The sequence below is a fragment of the Melozone crissalis genome, unplaced genomic scaffold (assembly GCF_028551555.1).
Source record: "Melozone crissalis strain CALT ecotype California unplaced genomic scaffold, PUWL_Pcris_2 ptg000129l_1, whole genome shotgun sequence".
Classification (NCBI taxonomy): domain Eukaryota; kingdom Metazoa; phylum Chordata; class Aves; order Passeriformes; family Passerellidae; genus Melozone; species Melozone crissalis.
Genome location: NW_026535903.1, coordinates 392220 through 410000, shown reverse-complemented (window position 1 = coordinate 410000; position 17781 = coordinate 392220). Strand labels below are relative to the sequence as shown.

The following is a 17781-nucleotide window of genomic DNA, read 5'->3' as shown; positions in this document are numbered from 1 at the left end:
CCTCATACCCCCAACCGGCCTGGTCCCAGGGCCGACACCATCCAAACGCGCAGCGGGGGGGGGGGGGTTGCGGGGGGGGGCAAGGGGGGAGGACACGCGCTGCTCGGCCGCAGCCCGCGGCGGGGCCGAGCGGAACCGATCGTGGTAAAAACTGCCCACCCCGCCCCCCGGGGAATGCGGGGAAAGGGGCGGCGGGGGCGCGGTGCGGGGCCGTGCTGTACCTGCTGCGCGGGGGGTCGCTTCTGTGGGCGCTGCGGTGACGGTGCCGCCTGGTCAGCTGCCGCCGGCTGAGTGAGACCGTACGGCTGCCAGCCCCGCGCTTTTATAGCCGGGGGCCAAGAGCCCCGCCTCCTCGGCCGAGAACATCGCCATATATGGAGATCTTTCAGAAACAGGCGCTCTCATTGGCTGGCGCTGCCCAGGCCACGTGGGGCGGCTGCCGGGCTGGCCCCGCCCCTCAGCACCCCGGAACCTGCGTGGGGCGGGGGGGTGCGGGGGGGGCGACCCCCGGTTCCAGCGGGACCCCCCGATCCCGGCGGGACCCCCGGGCCGGGCCCCTCCCCGGGCAGCTCCGGAACCCTCCCGGCAGCGCCTCCGGGAGTGCCGGGCCCCCGCGGGCCTGCCCGGGCCTGGCCCCGCACCCCGAACTTGGGACCGCGCCCCCCACCCTGGGCAGCACAGGGCAGCACGTGCACCCCCCCCGGGGCACCGGGACCCCCCCACCCGCGGCACCTGCACCCCCCACGGGCACCGGGACCCCCCTCTCATGGCACCTGCACCCCCACCTGGCCCTGGCACCCCCCGTTACCCACCTGCACCCCCCCAGCCGGGGGTCCTGCACACCCCACCCGTGACACCCACCGGGAGCCCCCAGCCATGGCCCCCACACACAGCACCGGGCTGGGGACCCCCGGTGCAGCCCTGCACCCCCAGGTGACACTGCGGGTCCCAGAGGTGACAGCTCTGCCCGGGCACGGCACCCCCAGCCCCGGCTGTGCTGCCCCGCGCCCCCCGCACACCTGGGGTGACATCCCGGTGCCCCCAGGGACACCCCAGTGCAGCCACCCCAGCCCCAGCGCACCCCAGCCAGCCGGGGGGCTCCCCGTGCCAGGGCCCCTTCCCCTGGGGCCCTGTGCCCCCCCTGCCATGGCTGCACCTGTGCGGTGCCAGCCAGGTGAGTGCCCGGGGTCCTGGGTGGGCATGCCAGGAGCAGGCAGCCACGCCCCATGCCAGGTAGCCATGCCCTGTGTCAGGTGCCACAAAGCACAGCAGGCAGCCAGGTGCCATCTCAGATGGGCACACACTGTGCCAGGTACCATCTCAGATGGGCACACACTCTGTCAGGTAGCCATGTACCATCGAAGGGGGGCACACCCTGTGTCAGGTAGCCTGGTGCCATCACAGGTGGGCACACAATGTGCCAGGTACTATCTCAGGTGGGCACACACTCTGTCAGGCAGCCAGGTGCCATCTCAGGTGGGCACACCCTGTGCCAGGTAGCCACAGCTGTGCCAGGGGCCCAGTGCCACCCCAGGTGCCCGTGTGCCACCAGGCAGCCACGCACCATGTCCCATTCAAGCAGCCCCACCCCGTGCCAGGCAGCCACACCCCGTGTCAAGCAGCCATGTCGCGTCAGGTAGCCAATGTCCCATGTCACATTAGCCATGGGCCATCCCGAGCAGCACCTATGGTGCCAGGTGCCGTGCCAGGTACCCATACGCCGTTCCACAGGCCACCCACTCCAGCTCCTGGTGCCACTCAGGCCCGTGGCACTGGTGGCCACCGCTGTCCCCACGTCCCACGGGATCCCCACCCCTGCCCAGCCCTCCCCAGCAGCTCCCGGTGCCACCGGGCCGGGTGACACGGGCACTGTCGGGGTGCAGAGGCGACAGCGACCGGGATGGCCTCGGGGGGTGCCGGGGGTCCTGGAGGGTCCCGTGTCCCCGAGCGGGGCCGTGGTGGGACACGGAGGGCCTGGGGGGGGTGTGGCTCGGGGGGGCCGTGCAGGTGACCCCCGCACCCCGCGGGTCCCCGGGGACATCCCGGCCGCGCCCCCCGCCCGGCCACGGCCCCGGGGCCGCCCCCAGCCGTGACTCAGGGAGGGCAGGGCCGGCCAGGGAGGGGCGGGGGCGGGAGGACCAGGAGGAAAAGGAGGAGGAAGAGGAGGAGGAAGGCACCACCCCCGGCACGCCCCGCCGCCTGGTGTCCGTCTGTCTGTCCGTCCCTCCGTCCGTCCGTCCGTCCCCGCTGCCCGTGCGCAGGGGCGGAGTGAAGGGATGGTGGTGGGATGGCGGTGGGATGGCGGTGGGATGGCGGTGGGATGGCGGTGGGATGGTGGTGGGCGGGTCCCACCTCACAGGTCCCCGATTCCCCTCCTGATCCCCCACCGGATCCCCCGAGCCCCTGCCCTGACACCCCCGGGCCGCTGGGGCAGGGTTGAGCCTCCCCATCCCTCTGCAGCTCCCTGCCGGGGACTGGGACCCCCGGGTACCGCCACAGCCCCCCAGGTACCGCCACAGCCCCCCCGTACCCCTCCCTGGATGGACACCAGGAGGGGCTCCCCCCTCAGAGCCCCGACACCCTCTGACCCCCACCCCAAGACCCTGCCTGACCCCCCCGGGGGTGTGGGGCACGGCTGAACCCCCCTCCCCCCTTCCCCTCTGCCAGCCCCCCACCCGTGCTGTGGGCTGGGGACCCCCTCTGGCAGCCCAGCGCCCCCATTTTCCATCCTGGTGTTGGACGGAAATCGGGAGGACACTCATCCGGACGGGACACCCAGGGGAGACACCCACCCCGAGGGGTCGCCCACCCTGAGGAGACACCCACCCCAGCCCCCTGCGGGGTTGTCACAAGCACGTCCGGTCCCAGCAGCCCTCAGTGGGGAGGGGTCCGGCTGTCCCCAGGCCGGGGGGACACAGGGCCACGCTGTGCCTGTGGGACAGCGCCCAGGGCCCCCCCGAGGGGAACCTGACCCCGCCGGGGGTGGCGGGGGGGCCGGCGTGTATAAATGCCGCTCCCGGCCGCGCTGCCGGGCAGGTGCCGGCGGGCACCCACCGAGAGCCCCGCGGCCCCCCCGGGCCCCCCGGGACCCTGACCCATTTATTCCCCCCTCGGCGGGCCCCGAAAGCCGAGCCGGCTCCGTTTCGGGGGTCAGTTACAGCGGGCGGGCGGGCGCGGCTCGAGTGTCGCGGCTCGGGGGGCCTCGGCACCCCCCGGCGCGGGCAGCGCCAGCCCGGCATGAAAAAGTCATGAGCAACCAAAGCTGGGGCTGCGTGCGGGAACAATAACCGGGCACCGGGCTGACACCGGAGCCGCAGGGCCCGCGGGACGGCGGCGGGAGCCGGAGCGGCACCGCCACGGCACGGCCGGACCCCGGCACGGGGGTCGCGGCATTTCGGGGGGCCCGGCTGGTGACAGACCCGTCCCCATCTGTCCCCCAGTAGAGCGTGGGCGAGGCCGGGGGTCCCAGCAGGGCTGGGGTTGGAGTGGGGACTGTCCCCTACTGTCCCTTCCCCCGCTGTCCCCTCCTGTCCCCCCGAAGGGCCGGACCCTCTTCGGACCCTCATCTCTGCCATGAGCTCCGGGCGGGCTCAGCCCCGAAGGAGCCCACGCCCCTCGGGGGCGTCCGTGACCCCGATCCCCAGCTGCAGGAGGGATTTGGGGCCACAGGACAGATGGAGGCCAAGGGCCCCAAAGCAGGATAAAAGGTTTACACTAATCAAAATGCCTGGCTAATTGGAAAAGGCGCTTAGGGGCTGGCCGGGAGGCGGCGCGGCTGGAGGTGACCCGCTGCTGAATCAGAGGGGCCGGTAACCTTAACCCGCCGGCATCGGAACGGATACGCCGGCCCGGATCGGGTTCCCACCCAAGTTTTCCACCCGCGGCTCCGCCACAGCAGGACGGGGCCGCGGCGAGGGACGGTGGCGTGGCCGGGGGCTGCCGCGGTGCCCCCTCGCCCGGGCGCCCCCGGTGCCCATCGCAAGCCGGCCGCTCTCTAATCCCACCCGCGGGTGACCGAACGGGTCTCAGCCGCCCCGGGGCCCCGTCCCGCTCCGTGGGTCCCGGGCAGCGCGGCCGCCCCTGCCGCGGGCGCTCCGTCCGGCCCCGCCGCGACGCCCGGGCTCGGCAGCGCCGGGGAGCCCCCGCCGGCCCCCGGGGGCCGCCCCGCCTCGGCGGAAGATGCCAACGAATGGGATCCACCAGGTGCTGAAGATCCAGTTCGGGTTGATCAACTGCGAGAGCCGCTACCTGACGGCGGAGAGCTTCGGCTACAAGGTGAACGCCTCGGCGCTCAGCCTCAAGCGCAAGCAGATCTGGACGCTGGAGCAGGATGAAGCCGACAGCTCCATCGTCTTCCTCAAGAGCCACCTGGGCCGCTACCTGGGCGCCGACAAGGACGGCAAGGTGCGCTGCGAGGCGGAGCAGCCGGGCCGGGACGAAGGCTTCAGCATCATCACGCAGTCGGACGGGCGCTGGGCGCTGCAGTCGGCCCCGCACCGGCGCTTCTTCGGCGGCCGCGAGGACCGTCTGTCCTGCTTCGCGCCCAGCGTGACCGAGGGCGAGCTCTGGACCGTGCACCTGGCCATGCACCCCCAGGCCAACCTGCTGAGCGTCAGCCGCCGCCGCTACGCGCACCTGAGCGCCCACGAGGACGAGATCGCCACCGACAGCAACCTGCCGTGGGGCGTGGACGCGCTCATCACGCTCTGCTTCCAGGACAAGAAGTACAGCCTGCGCACGGCCGACGAGCGCTACCTGCGCTGCGATGGCACCCTGGTGCCCGAGCCCGGCGCCGGCACCGGCTACACCCTCGAGTTCAAGGCGGGCAAGCTGGCGTTCAAGGACTGCGACGGGAAGTACCTGGCGCCCACCGGACCCACCGGCACCCTCAAATCCGGCCGCAGCTCCAAGCCGGGCAAAGATGAACTCTTTGACCTGGAGGAGAGTCACCCCCAGGTGGTGTTCACGGCGGCCAATGGCAGATATGTCTCCATCCGGCAGGGTAAGAGCTCCCCACACCCGCCCCCTGCCCACCCAGGGACCCCACAGCTCCGTGGGAGCACCCCTGGGACCCCCACCCTGGGGCAGACCCCACAGCAGCAACCCCATAGGGCTGTGCTTACTTGGGGGGATCCTACAGCCACATCTTGGGATATGGGGAACCCCAGCCTGGCTGCTGGAGAGGGACATGGGGGGTCCTGTGTGCCTGGGGGGGCTGAGGTCAGTGAGGATGGAGTGGGAGCAGCTGGGGGGAAGGCGTGGGTGTGTGTGTACACACGTGTGTGCATGTGCAGGACTCTGTGGGCGTGCACAGGGCTCTGTGTGTGTGTGTGAACACGTGCAGGGGTGTAGGTGTGCACAGGTGTGTACGTGCACACACACACACACACACACACACACACAGGTGTGTCACACTCCGTGCAGCATCCACAGGGTCACACGTGTGCCTGTGCAGGCCACACGCGATGCCCTGTGTGCACACACGTGTGTAGAGCCAGCAGATGTGACCACAGGTGAGCAGAACCCCTTGCTGGAGACCCAAGGGACCCCAGGTGCCCCCCAGGGACGGTGCCACCCCTGTGCCAAGCAGCTTAGTGCCGGGTGACGAGGGGGACCAGCTATAAATAGGGGTTTGTGACCAGATGGACACGGCGGTGACAAGCTGATTAACCAGCCCAATTAGCACAATTGTTCGCAGGAGGATTTGGGGGCAGGGGAGGGTGCCCGTGGTGGTGATGGGTGGGGTGGGACAATGGCTGCAATGGGATTGGTCCTGCTGGCCAGAGCAGGATCGCTGCCAATGGCCACAGCGGGATCAGTGACCGTGGACAGAGTGGCTTTGGTGACAGGAGCCAACAGAGTGGAACCGATACCCAAGGCTGGAACAGGATGGGTGCCAATGGCTGGAATGGGACAGTGACAATGGGCTGGAACTGGTCCTGATGGCCTGAGTGGGACTGGTGACAATGGCTCAGTGGGATCAGTGCCTGTGGCTGGGCTGGGATTGGTGACAGTGGTCGCAGTGGGGTCACTGATGATGACTGGAGTAGGACCGGTGCCAACTAGTGCCAAAGTGGGATCGGCGACCATGGCCAGACTGAGGCTGCTGCCCAGGGCCGGGACAGGACCAGTGCCAGTTGCTGGACCATGAATTGCTCTGATGGCTGGAGCGTGACCAGTGCCCACACCCAGAGCAGGACCAGCACCAACCTCCACTCTCCCCCAGGTGTGAATGTGTCAGCAAACCAGGACGAGGAGCTGAACCACGAGACCTTCCAGCTGCAGATCGACCGCGACACCAACAAGTGCAGCCTCCACACCAACACCGGCAGCTACTGGACCCTGGTGGCCCACGGGGGCATCCAGGCCGTGGCCACTGAAATGTGAGTGAGGCTGCAGTGCGGGGTTCGGAGATGGTTTGGGGGGACACAGGCACCCCTAATTCACGCCGTCCCTCTGCCACCAGCGCTGCCAACACCATGTTTGACATCGAGTGGCGCGGGCGGCGCGTGGCCCTGCGCGCCAGCAACGGCCGCTACGTGTGCACCAAGAGGAACGGGCAGCTGGCGGCCGTCAGCGACACCGTGGGTGAGTGCTGGGGGGCACGGGGGGGACCGGGGCTGCCCCGGGATGCTGAGGGCTGCGTGCTGCGCAGGGGAGGACGAGGAGTTCACTCTGAAGCTGATCAACCGGCCCATGCTGGTGCTGCGGGGCGAGCACGGCTTCGTCTGCTACCACCGGGGCTCCAACCTGCTCGACTCCAACCGCTCCGTCTACGACGTCTTCCACATCACCTTCAGCGACGGCGCCTACCAGATCCAAGGTGGGTGGGCTAGGGGGGGCTGTGGGGTGGGTGGGTGGCCCTGGGGGTCCGTCCGGCCCGCACTGACGCCCCCGGGGCTCCCCGCAGGACAGGGGGGCAAGTACTGGTACGTGGCGAGCAGCGGCTCGGTGTGCAGCGACGGGGACCTGTCCGAGGATTTCTTCTTCGAGTTCCGGGAGCGGGGCCGCGTGGCCATCAAAGGGAAGAACGGGCGGTACCTGCGCGGGGACCCCGCGGGGACCCTGCGCGCCGACAGCGAGTCCGTGCTGCGGGCCACGCTCTGGGAGTACTGAGCCGCCCCCGGAGCCCCCCCGCGGCCACCCCCCTGTCCCTGTCCCTGTCCCTGTCCCTGGCAATGCGGGGTGGTGGCAGCTGTGTCCCCGCCCCCGCGATTCACGGCATTAAAGTCACCTGGATCATCACACCGAGGCACCGGCGCGTCCTCCTTCCCATGGAGATCCAGCCCTGCTTCCCTCCCAGGAGCGCGCAGACCCCGTGGAAGGGGCTGATCCGGGGGGCAGGGGGATGCAGGGACCCCCGGGGTGCCACACGGGATGGGGGGGTCAGCAAAGCAGAGCCACAGCAGGCAGGAGCCCGAGGGGGCTGCTCCTCTGCCAGGCTGGGGGAACAGGGGGTGGCAGTGGCAGACCCCCACCCCGAGAGCTGCCAGGACCCTCGGGAGGACGGAAAGGAACAGAGCCAGGCGCGGGGGGAGCAACAGGATCGTTTTCATGGCAGACGACAGAGTTACAGACAGTGGAGAGGTGCGGGAGGGGCCGCGGCCGGACCACGCCGCACCAGCATGGAGATACGAGATCATTTATAGAAACAACGGGGGAGCGGAGACCCCCTCCCCTGCCCAGCAGAAAACGGGGCTCCCCCGGGCACAGCACCCTGTTTGTCCTGATCCTGAAGGCGGCTCGGGGGGCTCAGCCCGCGGCCGGCCCGGCTCGGCTCGGCTCGGCACGGCCACTACACTACCACGGATCCACAAGACAGCGCGGCCCCGGGGGGCTGCCCCGGCCTGGCCGGGCTGGGGGGCGGCGGGGCAGGGCTGGGCCAGCCCAGGAGCCCCCGCTCCGCCACCGGAGCCCCGAGACGCCCCCGGTGCTGCCGACAACACGACCACGAAACACGCACAGACACACCCCCCGCCCGGACCGGCCACCGGCCCCGCTCCTGCTCTGGCGGGCTGGTGGGATGGGGGGCTCTCCCGCGGGCCCCCACCCCGGGCGGCGGGGTTTGGGGCGGGCTGGCCGCCCCCCGCTCACAGCAGGACCAGGCTGGGGTTCCGCAGCTGCCGGTAGATGTTCAGGAGCTTCTCGGTGGCCGTGGCAGAGCCCTCAGCCCCGTCCCCGCCCAGGCTGGGCTGGTCCCGGAGCGTCTGCGCCTCCTTCAGCAGCATCTGCGGGAGCGGGGCCGGGTGAGGGACGGGCTGGGGGCGGGGTCCTCACGGGGAGGGACGGAGGGAGCGGATCGGGGGGCTCACCTCGTGGTTGGCCTGGATCTGACGCAGGTACTGCATGCGGAGGTCGGGGGGGCCCGAGCCCTGCGCCGCCTGCTCCAGCACCAGCGCCTGTGCCAGGCAGGGAGGGAGGGGGCTGGGGCAGCTGGCAGCACCCAGCCCCAGGGACCCCCAAACCCAGGGACCCCAATCCCAGGAGTCCCAGCCCCAGGGACCTCCAGCCTCGGGAGCCACAGCTCCAGCAGCCCCCAGATCCTGGGAGCCCCATCCTTGGGAATTCCCAATCTCAGGGCAGCCCAAACCCCACATCTGGCACCCCCAGATGCTGGTGCTGGTCTGTCACACCATGGCACCATAGAAACACCCCCACTGCAGCCCAGGCTCCATCCCAGGGGGTTTGGGGTCACTTGGGGTGCCCCTGGCTCAGGGGGGTACCTGTATGCGCCGGATGACGGCGTGGTGTGTCCTGCACATGTGGGCCAGGGATGGGCTCTCCATCAGGATCTCCACAGCCTGGATGGGACCTGCAGGGCTCAGGTCATTCATGGCCACCTGGACAGCGAGAGCAGTGTCACTGCCAGGGGGCCAGAGCCCCTCCCCACAGGCACCAGGCTCCCCAGAAGGTTCCAGACACCCCCAAACCATCCCACCCTCTCAGGAGCAGTTGTCCCCAGCCCGGTGCCACCAGGTGAGCCCTGGCAGAATGAACACTGTCACTCATCACCCTGGGGACATCTGAGCTCTCAGGTGCAAATCCACCTGTGCCAGGTACCTGGGGGCCCCTCAGGTGGGGTCAGGCAGGAGAGCTGGGCAGAAATCCCCACTTTCCCTGTGCCTTTAGAGGGGAATTCTGCATGGGGTGGATTTACAACCCAAACCCAAATCCCAGTGCATTTTCTAGAACCAAAGAAATAGGAACATGTGGAGAGGGAGGGAAATGACCACAGCCTTTGGGAAGCCCAGGGTTGGGAGAATGGAGTGGGAATGCTGCCTGTCCAGCCCAGAGGAGGGGACAGAATGGCATGGCCATGCACCCACTCATCTCCCTGACCCCTGGAAGGAGCTGCCTTTGTGGGACGGAGCTTCCCTGCAGGCTGACCCATTCCTTGGCTCAGGGCTGACCCATTCCTTGGCTCAGGGCTGACCCATTCCTTGCCTCTCTGACGAGCAGCTGGACGTGGGCACCGTCGGGTGCTGTGCCACACACCGATGCCACCTCCGTGCCCAGCGCCTCGGCCCCGGGGTTCTCAGCCAGCAGCCAGCGCAGGGTGGCACAGCAAAGTGGGACATCTGGGGACCAAAGCACAGAGCAGAGATGTGACACTGCTGACAGCGTGTGCCTGAGACAGCACCTGAGGGGGCAGGGGTAAGACAGGACCCCCCCACATTGGGACACGCAGAGTTGTGTCACTGCCACGTGTGCCAAGGCTGTGCTGGGGGCAGTGGGGTCACACAGCCCTCTGTGCCCAAGGGAGGGGCTGTGACAGTGCCACCCTGCCCCAGGAGCCCCTCTGTCACTGCTGGGATGCTCCTCTCCAGGGACCCACCTGTTTCCGAGGTTTTGAGAGCACTTTTCAGCAGCTCCGAGGACACCCGGATGGACGCTGCCGAGGGGGGCAGGCTCTCCTCTGCCGGGGTTTGCCCCTCCTCGGGCTCAGTCTGTTCCCGGGACACTTTGAGGAAGGTCTCCACAGGGTCTGAGGGGGCAGGGGGGGCGCTGGGCCCGGGGGGGCTGCTCCCGAAACGCAGGCACTGGAGCATGTCAATGGTGCATTGGCTGAGGGGCAGGCAGATGCCCTCCCTGTCCGGGGACAGCAGGGGCGAGTCGTCGGGCAGGAAGTCATCCAGGTCCTCGGAGGAGTCGGAGCCGCTGCCCAAAATATCCCTCAAACTGTAGTAGAGGGCACAGGAGATGGTCAGAGGCAGGTCCAGCTTGGTGTCGGCAGCGGGGCCGAGGGGCAGCGTCAGCTCCCGCTTGCTGCCAGGGAGCAGCTGGTCAATGGGGAAGGTGAAGGTGGTGGCCGAATCCACGGATTCCTCCTCTAAGGCACAGGGGCTGGCCAGGAGCTGGACACAGAGGGTCCAGCCCTCCTCCAGGCTGTACTCGCTGCAGTTCTCCAGCAAGCAGGAGATGGTGACGGTGTCCTGGAGCAGGAGGCAGCTCCAGTTGGCAGTGACGGTGCAGGCGATGGGCTTGTGGCCCTCCTGGCTGGAGAGCAGCGCCGCGCTCACGTTCATCACCTGGTTCAGGCTGGCCAGGGCTCGGTTCCTCTGGTCCACGGCCTTCTTCAGGAAGGACACTCTGCAAGGACAACGTGACAGGGATGGAACAACGGGAGGGACACCGGGATGGCGCTGTGCTGCCAAGCTGAGCTGCTCCTGGCGTGATCCCGCCACAGGAAACCCGTAGCTTCTCTGCCATGGCAGCACAGATCCGTGTTCCATCAGAGCTGAGCCTGTGGAGTGGCTCAGGACAGCCAGACCTCAGGAATCCCCCCTGTGGATGGAGGGGGGCTCACCCACAGCCCCTCCCCACACAGCCAGCCACGGAGGATGGAGGCATGTGCCTGCCCTGCCTGTCACTGCCGCCTTGGCACGCGTGGCAGGCGCCTGGCACCCTGCCTGTGCCACCTTCTGCTGCCATGGCTGCCGCTGCCAGCCCGCCCACGGTGCTGGGGGTGGCTGTGCCATGGGAGGGGGCTGCCCTCAAACACTGGTTTTATATTATCGAGCCTGGGGGGGCTTCCCAGCCAGGAAAGGTAAATGCTGGAGTGGTTTTCCAAGAGAAAAGCTTGAGGAGAGATGGGGGTGTTCAGCCTGGAGAAAAAAAGGCTTCAGAGAGACATTAGGGCCCCTCGCAGTGCCTAAAGGGGCTCCAAGGGAGCTGGAGAGGTACTTTGGACAAGGGCCTGGAGTGAGGGATAATAGGAATGGCTTCCCACTGCCAGAGGACAGGGTTAGATGGGATATTGGGAAGGAATTGTTCTCTCTGAGGGTGGTGAAGCCCTGGCACAGGATGCCCAGAGAAACTATGGCTGCCCCTGGATCCCTGGAAGTGTTCTAGGCCAGGTTGGGCAGGACTTGGAGCACCCTGGGATAGCAGAAGGTGTCCCTGCCCATGAGGGTGGAATGGGATGAGCTTTAAGGTCTCTCTTACCCAAACCATAATTACTGGCAACGACCTGCACAACCCCCAGCTTTCGTGCCACCTTTACCTCTCTGAGGTGTCCCCAATCCCCGACAGCAGCTCCTTGATCCTCCGGCCGATCTCAGCTGGGGTCAGCTCCACGTCCGGCTCCTCGGGGCTGCACAGCCCACAGGACACCAGGCGGCCCTTGGCCGACAGGGCCAACAGCTCTGACTCCCCTGCAGGCACAGACAGGGGGGTCAGGGGCCAGGAAGGGAGCAGGGCCCTCCTGGATGGCTGAGGTGGGGGGCACAGGGAGCAGCATGGCACTGCCTCCCCAAGGCAGCGGGATGTGATGGAGACAGACATGGATCACCACAGCACAACCTGCTCACACACAGAGCCCTGAGAGGGAACACCACTCTGTGCCTGCCACTGCCCAGCCAAGGCCAGCAGCACCCAGCTGTCACACACGGGCTCTGCTGGTGGCACAGGCTCTGTGGGCAGCCAGTCCAGAGGCACACTGAACACCTCATTTTGGAGGGAGCCTGATCCGAGCTTGGGGCTGTCCCACAGCTGCCCGGGCTGGCCACCTCCTGCAATGCCAAGCTGAGGCACTGGGAATGAGCAGGGACGAGCAGGAATCACAATGAAGATCACAACTTACAAAACCAAGGGGAGCCAACAAGGATGAAAGATGGAGCCCCACCCACCCAACATAGAGCTGGATAGAGGAGAGCTGAGATCCCACCCCGCTGCCCGCAGTACCTTCCGAGGCCCGGGAGGACAAGGAAAGCGCCACCACGCTACAGATACTCAGGCTGGCCGGGGACAGCACGGGGGGCAGCACGCCGGCGCCGCTCTCCGTGTCCTCGGGGTCCGAGGAGTCGCCCGCCCAGTCCAGGTCCACGGCGGAGATGTCGGAGTGGGTGCTGTAGTACATGCGGGAGCCGCTGCCGCAGGCCGCGCACAGGATGGGGCCCCGCAGGTAATACTCCCTGAGCTCGGGCACCGTGGCCTCCTCCCGCTGATCCGCCTTCACCGCCACCATCTTCCCGTAGTGGCCCACGGCCACCACGCAGTCACAGCCGGGCTCGCCCGCGGGCGCCTCGGTGTCGGTGTCGTCGTTGTCGTCGTCATCATCGTGTCCACGTCGCTCGGTGCGCAGCGCCCCGATGAACACGATGGGCTCCTCCAGGTGGTGCAGGATCTTCACGGGCGGCGCCGGCGTGGACACGTCGCGGCAGCCGTCGGCAGCGGGCGAGGAGCTGAGGGCTTTGAGGGGCACGGAGCAGAGCTGCCCGTCGGGGAAGCCGCACAGGATCATGGGCGACTCCAGCATGGCCACGTCGATGCCGAAGAGGAGGCTGAAGAGGGGCTCCTCCAGCACGAAGCCCCCCGAGCACCAGAGCCCCTGGGTGCCGGGCGCGGCCGCGCAGCACAGCACGGGCAGGAAGCAGGAGGGCGGCGCGTCCCCCGCGCCGTCCCCGGGAGGGCTCCCGGGGCAGAACTCCACCTGGCTGACCTGCCGGTACGGGGGCCCGTCCTGCTCCGGGCGCGGCAGCTCGTGCAGCCGCATCCACCACTTGCCCTCGTCCTGGGCCAGCGTGATGACGAAGGTGCTGAGCAGGGTGAACATGCTCAGGCTGGCGTCGGGGAAGATGCAGGCGTCCGCTTCCACCGGGAAGACGCCGGAGGGGCCGTTGCTTTCTTGGCCGTCGCCGTCCGTCTGCTCCATTAACCTTTGGGAAAACAGGGAAGAGCTCAGAGCCAAGGCGAGGGGAGAAGCCAGCGTGTGCCTTGGCCGCCTCTTTGCCCGGCCCTGGGAAGTGAGCTCCTGCAGGAGAGCTGTTAGCACCGGCAGAGACGGATCCAGAGCCTGACAGGCAGGGCAGCCCTGGGATGGGGTCACCACCGCTCACCTGCTCTGCTGCTCCAGGGACACGCAGTAAATCCCGCTGTGGGCACACAGGATATAGAGCTGCCGGGGCTGGGGCAGCAGCTCCACGTGCCACACCTGGTCGGGGCAGCGGAACACAGCCTGGCAGGGGGGACACAACCAAATGTCACCTCCCACGGCACCCGCGGGGGCGGCAGGGACAAGGCGGCTCCCTGCAGAGGGGGATCCAAAGCGGTTTCCAGGGACGAAGGGATCCCTGGGCAGCACCCAGCTGGGTGTTCCCGGGCTGCGGGGTGGCAGAGGGGCTGAGGCAGCCTGTCATTCCCGCTCCCTGGGGGGAAGGAAAACAGGGAGCAGGGTACGTGCTCTACTTTGCCGAGCGGGAGCGCAGTGTGGGAGGCAGATCCCGCTCGTACAGCGGTGGATTTCTTAGAAATGGTAATCAGAACAAATTAACAAAGGCAGCAGCGTGTCAGTCAGGGCGCAGTGACAGCGGGGACGGCAGCCAGGCCTGGGGGATAGGGGAGAGAAGCCCCTGTGCAGTCTGTGTGTCCCACAGGACTGGGAGAGGGGCCAGCTGGCAGCACCCCCAAACCCCAACAAGCCCCAAAGAAAAGAGTGCTGCTTGTAGGGTTTGTTTGTTGGATGCTGACAGAGGGAATCCAGGGATAGGGAAAGGGGTGTCCCCACGGGATGGGGGGCACAGTGAACCCCCACCCCACCAAGCCCCTCACCTTGAGCACTTTGCCCTCCTGGTCGTACACGTAGACGAACTCGGTGCCGTTGGAGAGGTAGATCTCGTTCTCGTGGCACAGCACCCGTGGCTTGCCCGCCACCAGCCCCCCCACCGGGCAGCAGAATCCGGCCAGGTAATCCACCCTGTGCCCCACCTGCGCCATGGTGCCGGCCTGGGGGCGTGGGGAGGGGGCACCGAGGCTGTGAGGGGCTGAGCCGGGACCCCCGAGCGGTGGGCAGTGTGTGCTGACACAGCCCTGCAGACCCCTGTCCCCCACAGCCTCTTCTCCCCCCAATGAGACCCTCAGGCCCAGCCCCACAAGCAGCCCCCTCCCAAACATCAACCTCAGCCCCCCAGTCCCACCTCCACGGCCCCCAGACCCACCCAGATCACACTCCTTGTACCTCAGACCCATCCCCGACTACCCCACATCACAGTCCTTGTATCCCACACCCACCCCCGACTACCCCACATCACGGTCCTTGTACCCCAGACCCCCTAGACCCCCCCACATCACGGTCCTTGTACCCCAGACCCCCTAGACCCCCCCCACATCACAGTCCTTGTACCCCAGACCCTCCAGACCTACCCCAGACCCTCCACATCACAGTCCTTATACCCCAGACCACCCCCGACCCCCCCACATCACAGTCCTTGTACCTCAGAGCCCCCAGACCCCCCAAGATCACAGTCCTTGTACCTCAGACGCCCCCCGACACCCCCCCATCACATACCTTGTACCCCAGACCCTGTCCCACAGCCCCCCCCCATACTGAGACCCCCCCCCCAGCCCCTCCCCAAGCCCAGCTCCACCGGCAGCCCCCCACCCCGGACCCATCCCCGCCCAGCCCACAGCCCCCCACCCAAACCCCGGCCCCTCTCCCCCCATCCCGCCCCCCCAATCCCTCCCGGAGGGGCCGCGGGTACCGGGCGGGGGGCGCGGGCGGCTCCGCTTTACGGCTGCGCGGCGGCCGCCGCAATGGGCGGGGGGGAGTTTACGACAGGCCGTAAAGCGGCGCGGGGAGGGGGGGCGGTACCGGGGGTCGGTACCGGGAGGGGAGGAACCCCCCCCGCCATGTGCCCCTCCCATCCTGCAACCGGGGTCGGTACCGGGAGGGGAGGAACTCCCGCCCCGTGAGTGACCCCCCCATCCCGACACGGTGGGAGAAAACAGAGAGGCGGTGCTGGCGACAGTGGCTTTATTGAGAGACAGAGAGAGAAGGGCCGGGTGCGACCCCCGAGGGGGGCAGAGACCCCCCGAGCTGACCCTGACCCACGGGGATGGACCCGCAAAAGTCTGGCTGAGCCCCCAAGTGATAACCCTGAGCCCCCCGGCTTCAGACCCCCAAGCGATGACCCTGAGCCCCCCAGCCTGAGCCTCCCCAAGTGATGTCTCTGACCTCCGTTTTACTGAGACCCTCCCAAAGTGATGCCCCCCGTCTGAGCGCCCCCAGCCCTGCCCCCGTCCCCCCAGCCTGGCTGGTCTGAGCCCCCCAGCCTGGCCGAGCCCCGGGCCCGGGCGGGGGTCTCTCACGGTGGGGTCCCGGGGGCCCTCCGGGGGTTTTGGGGGACCCCTCCCCGGCGCGGGGGCCCTGCAGCGCCCCGGGCCCGGCTCAGCTGCTCCACGGAGGCTTCGAGGTGGGCGAAGCGATCCGAGAGCCGGCCCAGCTGCTCCTTCAGGCCGCGGAAATCCCGGTACAGCTCATCCAGGGCCCCCGAGAGGGCCGGGATCCTGCGGGAGCGGCGCCGTGAGGGCAGGGACCCCCAGAAATCCCTCAAGGACCCCCAGAAATCCACGAGGGACCCCAAATATCCCCCCAGGGACCCCGGCCCCTCACCGGCCGTAGTCGGGCAGCACGGTCTGGTGGTCGGACAGCAGCAGGTTCCTCAGCTGGGAGGTGATGGCGAATTTCCAGTTGTCCAGCACCAGCGTCAGGTTGGCGCAGCCCCTCGCCGGGGGTCTCTGGGCTGGAAGGGCCGGGCTGGCACCACGAGCAGCCCCCAGGAGCACCCAGCCCCGGAGCCCGGCCCCACAGCCGGGCCGTTCCCCGTGCCCAGCCCCGGTGGGAAGGGGTCCGAGGGTGGGAAGGGAATTACCGTCAGCTCCATCGTCCCACGGCGCCGGCCGCCGGCCCGGCCTGGCCGCGCAGCCCAGAGCGGCGAGCAGCAGCAGGAGCAGTAGCCGGGCCATGTCCCCGTGTCCCCCGGGGCTGCTGTCCCTCCCCAGGGCAGGTGCCACCTCCCCGGCCCCGCTGCCGCGGCCGCTCGCCGGGCTGCGCTCTCCGCTCTGGCTCCCGCCGCTCCCGCTCCCCCTGCTCCAGCCTGGGGCTGGCACCGGGCCCGGCCGCACGCGGCTCCGGGGCTGATTGCAAACAGACCGCGGACACAGCCCGGACACACAGCCCCGGCGGAATGCGGAGCGGCCCAGCCCGGCCGTGATGGAGTGCAGGTGGCACGGCCACGGGGAGCAGGGTGCCCCGGTTCCCGCGGGGAATGAGGAGCGTCCCGGCAGGTGACAAAGCACGGGAGGCTGTGTCCCCCTGTTCCAGCTGGGAACACGGAGCATCCTGGTCCCATCCTGGCACAGATGGCACAGCAGAGATGGCACCGTGCTGGGGCACAGTGTCCCCACATTCCCATCGGGAACAGAGCCAGCCCCACCCGAGGTGACAGAGTGCAGGAGACAGTGGTGGGGCACAATGTTCCCCATATTCCACTGGGGACACAGAACATCCCAGCCCCACCCGAGGTTACAGAGTGCAGGAGACAGAGGTGGGACACAGGGTCCCCCAAATTCCTGAGGACAGAGTATCCCAGCCCCATCCTCACCCAGCATTCCCCCATTCCCGTTGGGAGTGTGGAGCACCCCGGGACAGGTGACAGAGTGCAGGAGGCTCTGGTTTGAGGTGCTTTTATTTCACGTTACTTGCAGCCCCCGTGCCTGGGTCAGCCCAGCCCGGCCCGGGCGCTCCCAGAGCTGCACCCCCAAACCCCAGCACACCCAGGGGAAAAGCAACCGCAGCCCGGAGCCGGGCCTTGGGATGAAGCCTTTGGAAAGCCCCAGCGAGGGGCAGGGGGTCCCTGCCCCACTGGGGTGTGGGCAGTGCTGTCCTGGAGCAGGACAGGCCCTCTGGAGCCCTCCCATGAGGGGACATGGGGCAGTGCTGGAACCGCTGCCCCCGGGATTGAACCAGAGCCAGGGCTGGGGAGCTCCAGGATGGGTCTGGGGGCCAGAGGCCCTGTGAGAGGAGGGCTGAGCCCCTCCAGCACCCACCTGCCCCTCTCCCCTGCCCAGGGTGCCCAGGACAGCCCCAGCTGGGGGCTGAAGGGAGGCTGGGGGGCAAGACCCTCGAGCCCCAGCTCTGGCCAGGACACGCTCCGGAGGGATGGGAAGGCACCAACTGCAGGACTGGCTCCCAGGGCACGATGGAGGCCAGGTGGGTGCCCGAGTTACGTGGCTGCCCTGCAACCCTTCCCTGGGAGCCCAACCATGCACAGTGGGGGTACACGGCACCCCGAGGAGATGCCCCTCCCGCAGCCCCCATGGGGTGCCAGAGCTCACCAAGCAGTGCCACACCCCATGCTCGGTGTCCAGGGGTGCCTGTCCTGCTCTGGGAACGTGACAGCCACCTGCCCATGCCACCGGGGACGGTCGGTGCCGGAGCTGTCGGGATCCAGGCACTCAGGCGGGCAGGGAATGAGAGCAAAGCTGTGGGCAGGGAGATGCCAA

General features: G+C 68.3%; 4 protein-coding genes across 6 annotated transcripts in view; 1 reads left to right on the top strand and 3 right to left on the bottom strand.

Annotated features, from left to right (window-relative positions):
* The window catches only part of ACTG1 (actin gamma 1), a 2974-nt gene extending 2674 nt beyond the window's left edge, over nt 1-300 (bottom strand). Inside the window, exon 1 of the mRNA XM_054293081.1 lies at nt 222-300. The gene's annotated coding sequence lies outside the window, so the exon portion shown is untranslated. The remainder of the gene's footprint in view (nt 1-221) is intronic.
* Nucleotides 301-4179: 3879 nt separating this feature from the next.
* FSCN2 (fascin actin-bundling protein 2, retinal) lies at nt 4180-7116 on the top strand. Its single transcript, XM_054293171.1, has 5 exons — nt 4180-5002; nt 6227-6383; nt 6467-6588; nt 6656-6823; nt 6911-7116. Exons 1-5 carry the CDS (start codon nt 4180-4182, stop codon nt 7114-7116), a joined length of 1476 nt encoding a protein of 491 aa, XP_054149146.1.
* Nucleotides 7117-7535: 419 nt separating this feature from the next.
* Nucleotides 7536-15029, bottom strand: FAAP100 (FA core complex associated protein 100). 2 transcript variants are annotated; one of them, XM_054293132.1, is made up of 10 exons: nt 14979-15029; nt 14050-14223; nt 13338-13456; nt 12184-13157; nt 11504-11654; nt 9836-10590; nt 9445-9578; nt 8724-8840; nt 8313-8399; nt 7536-8228 (listed from the first exon to the last, which is right to left on the bottom strand). In XM_054293132.1, exons 2-10 carry the CDS (start codon nt 14212-14214, stop codon nt 8091-8093), a joined length of 2640 nt encoding a protein of 879 aa, XP_054149107.1. In that variant the 5' UTR covers nt 14215-14223; nt 14979-15029; the 3' UTR covers nt 7536-8090. The 2 variants fall into 2 exon arrangements, with proteins under 2 accessions (XP_054149107.1, XP_054149106.1); XM_054293131.1 differs by lacking the exon at nt 14979-15029 and having other exon boundaries at nt 14050-14326.
* Nucleotides 15030-15570: 541 nt separating this feature from the next.
* On the bottom strand, nt 15571-16791 carry LOC128948450 (uncharacterized). 2 transcript variants are annotated; one of them, XM_054293170.1, is made up of 3 exons: nt 16149-16791; nt 15890-16019; nt 15571-15783 (listed from the first exon to the last, which is right to left on the bottom strand). In XM_054293170.1, the coding sequence occupies exons 1-3, from the start codon at nt 16759-16761 to the stop codon at nt 15582-15584; spliced, it is 945 nt and encodes a 314-aa protein (XP_054149145.1). In that variant the 5' UTR covers nt 16762-16791; the 3' UTR covers nt 15571-15581. The 2 variants fall into 2 exon arrangements, with proteins under 2 accessions (XP_054149145.1, XP_054149144.1); XM_054293169.1 differs by having other exon boundaries at nt 15890-16791.
* Between the last annotated feature and the right edge of the window lie 990 nt (nt 16792-17781).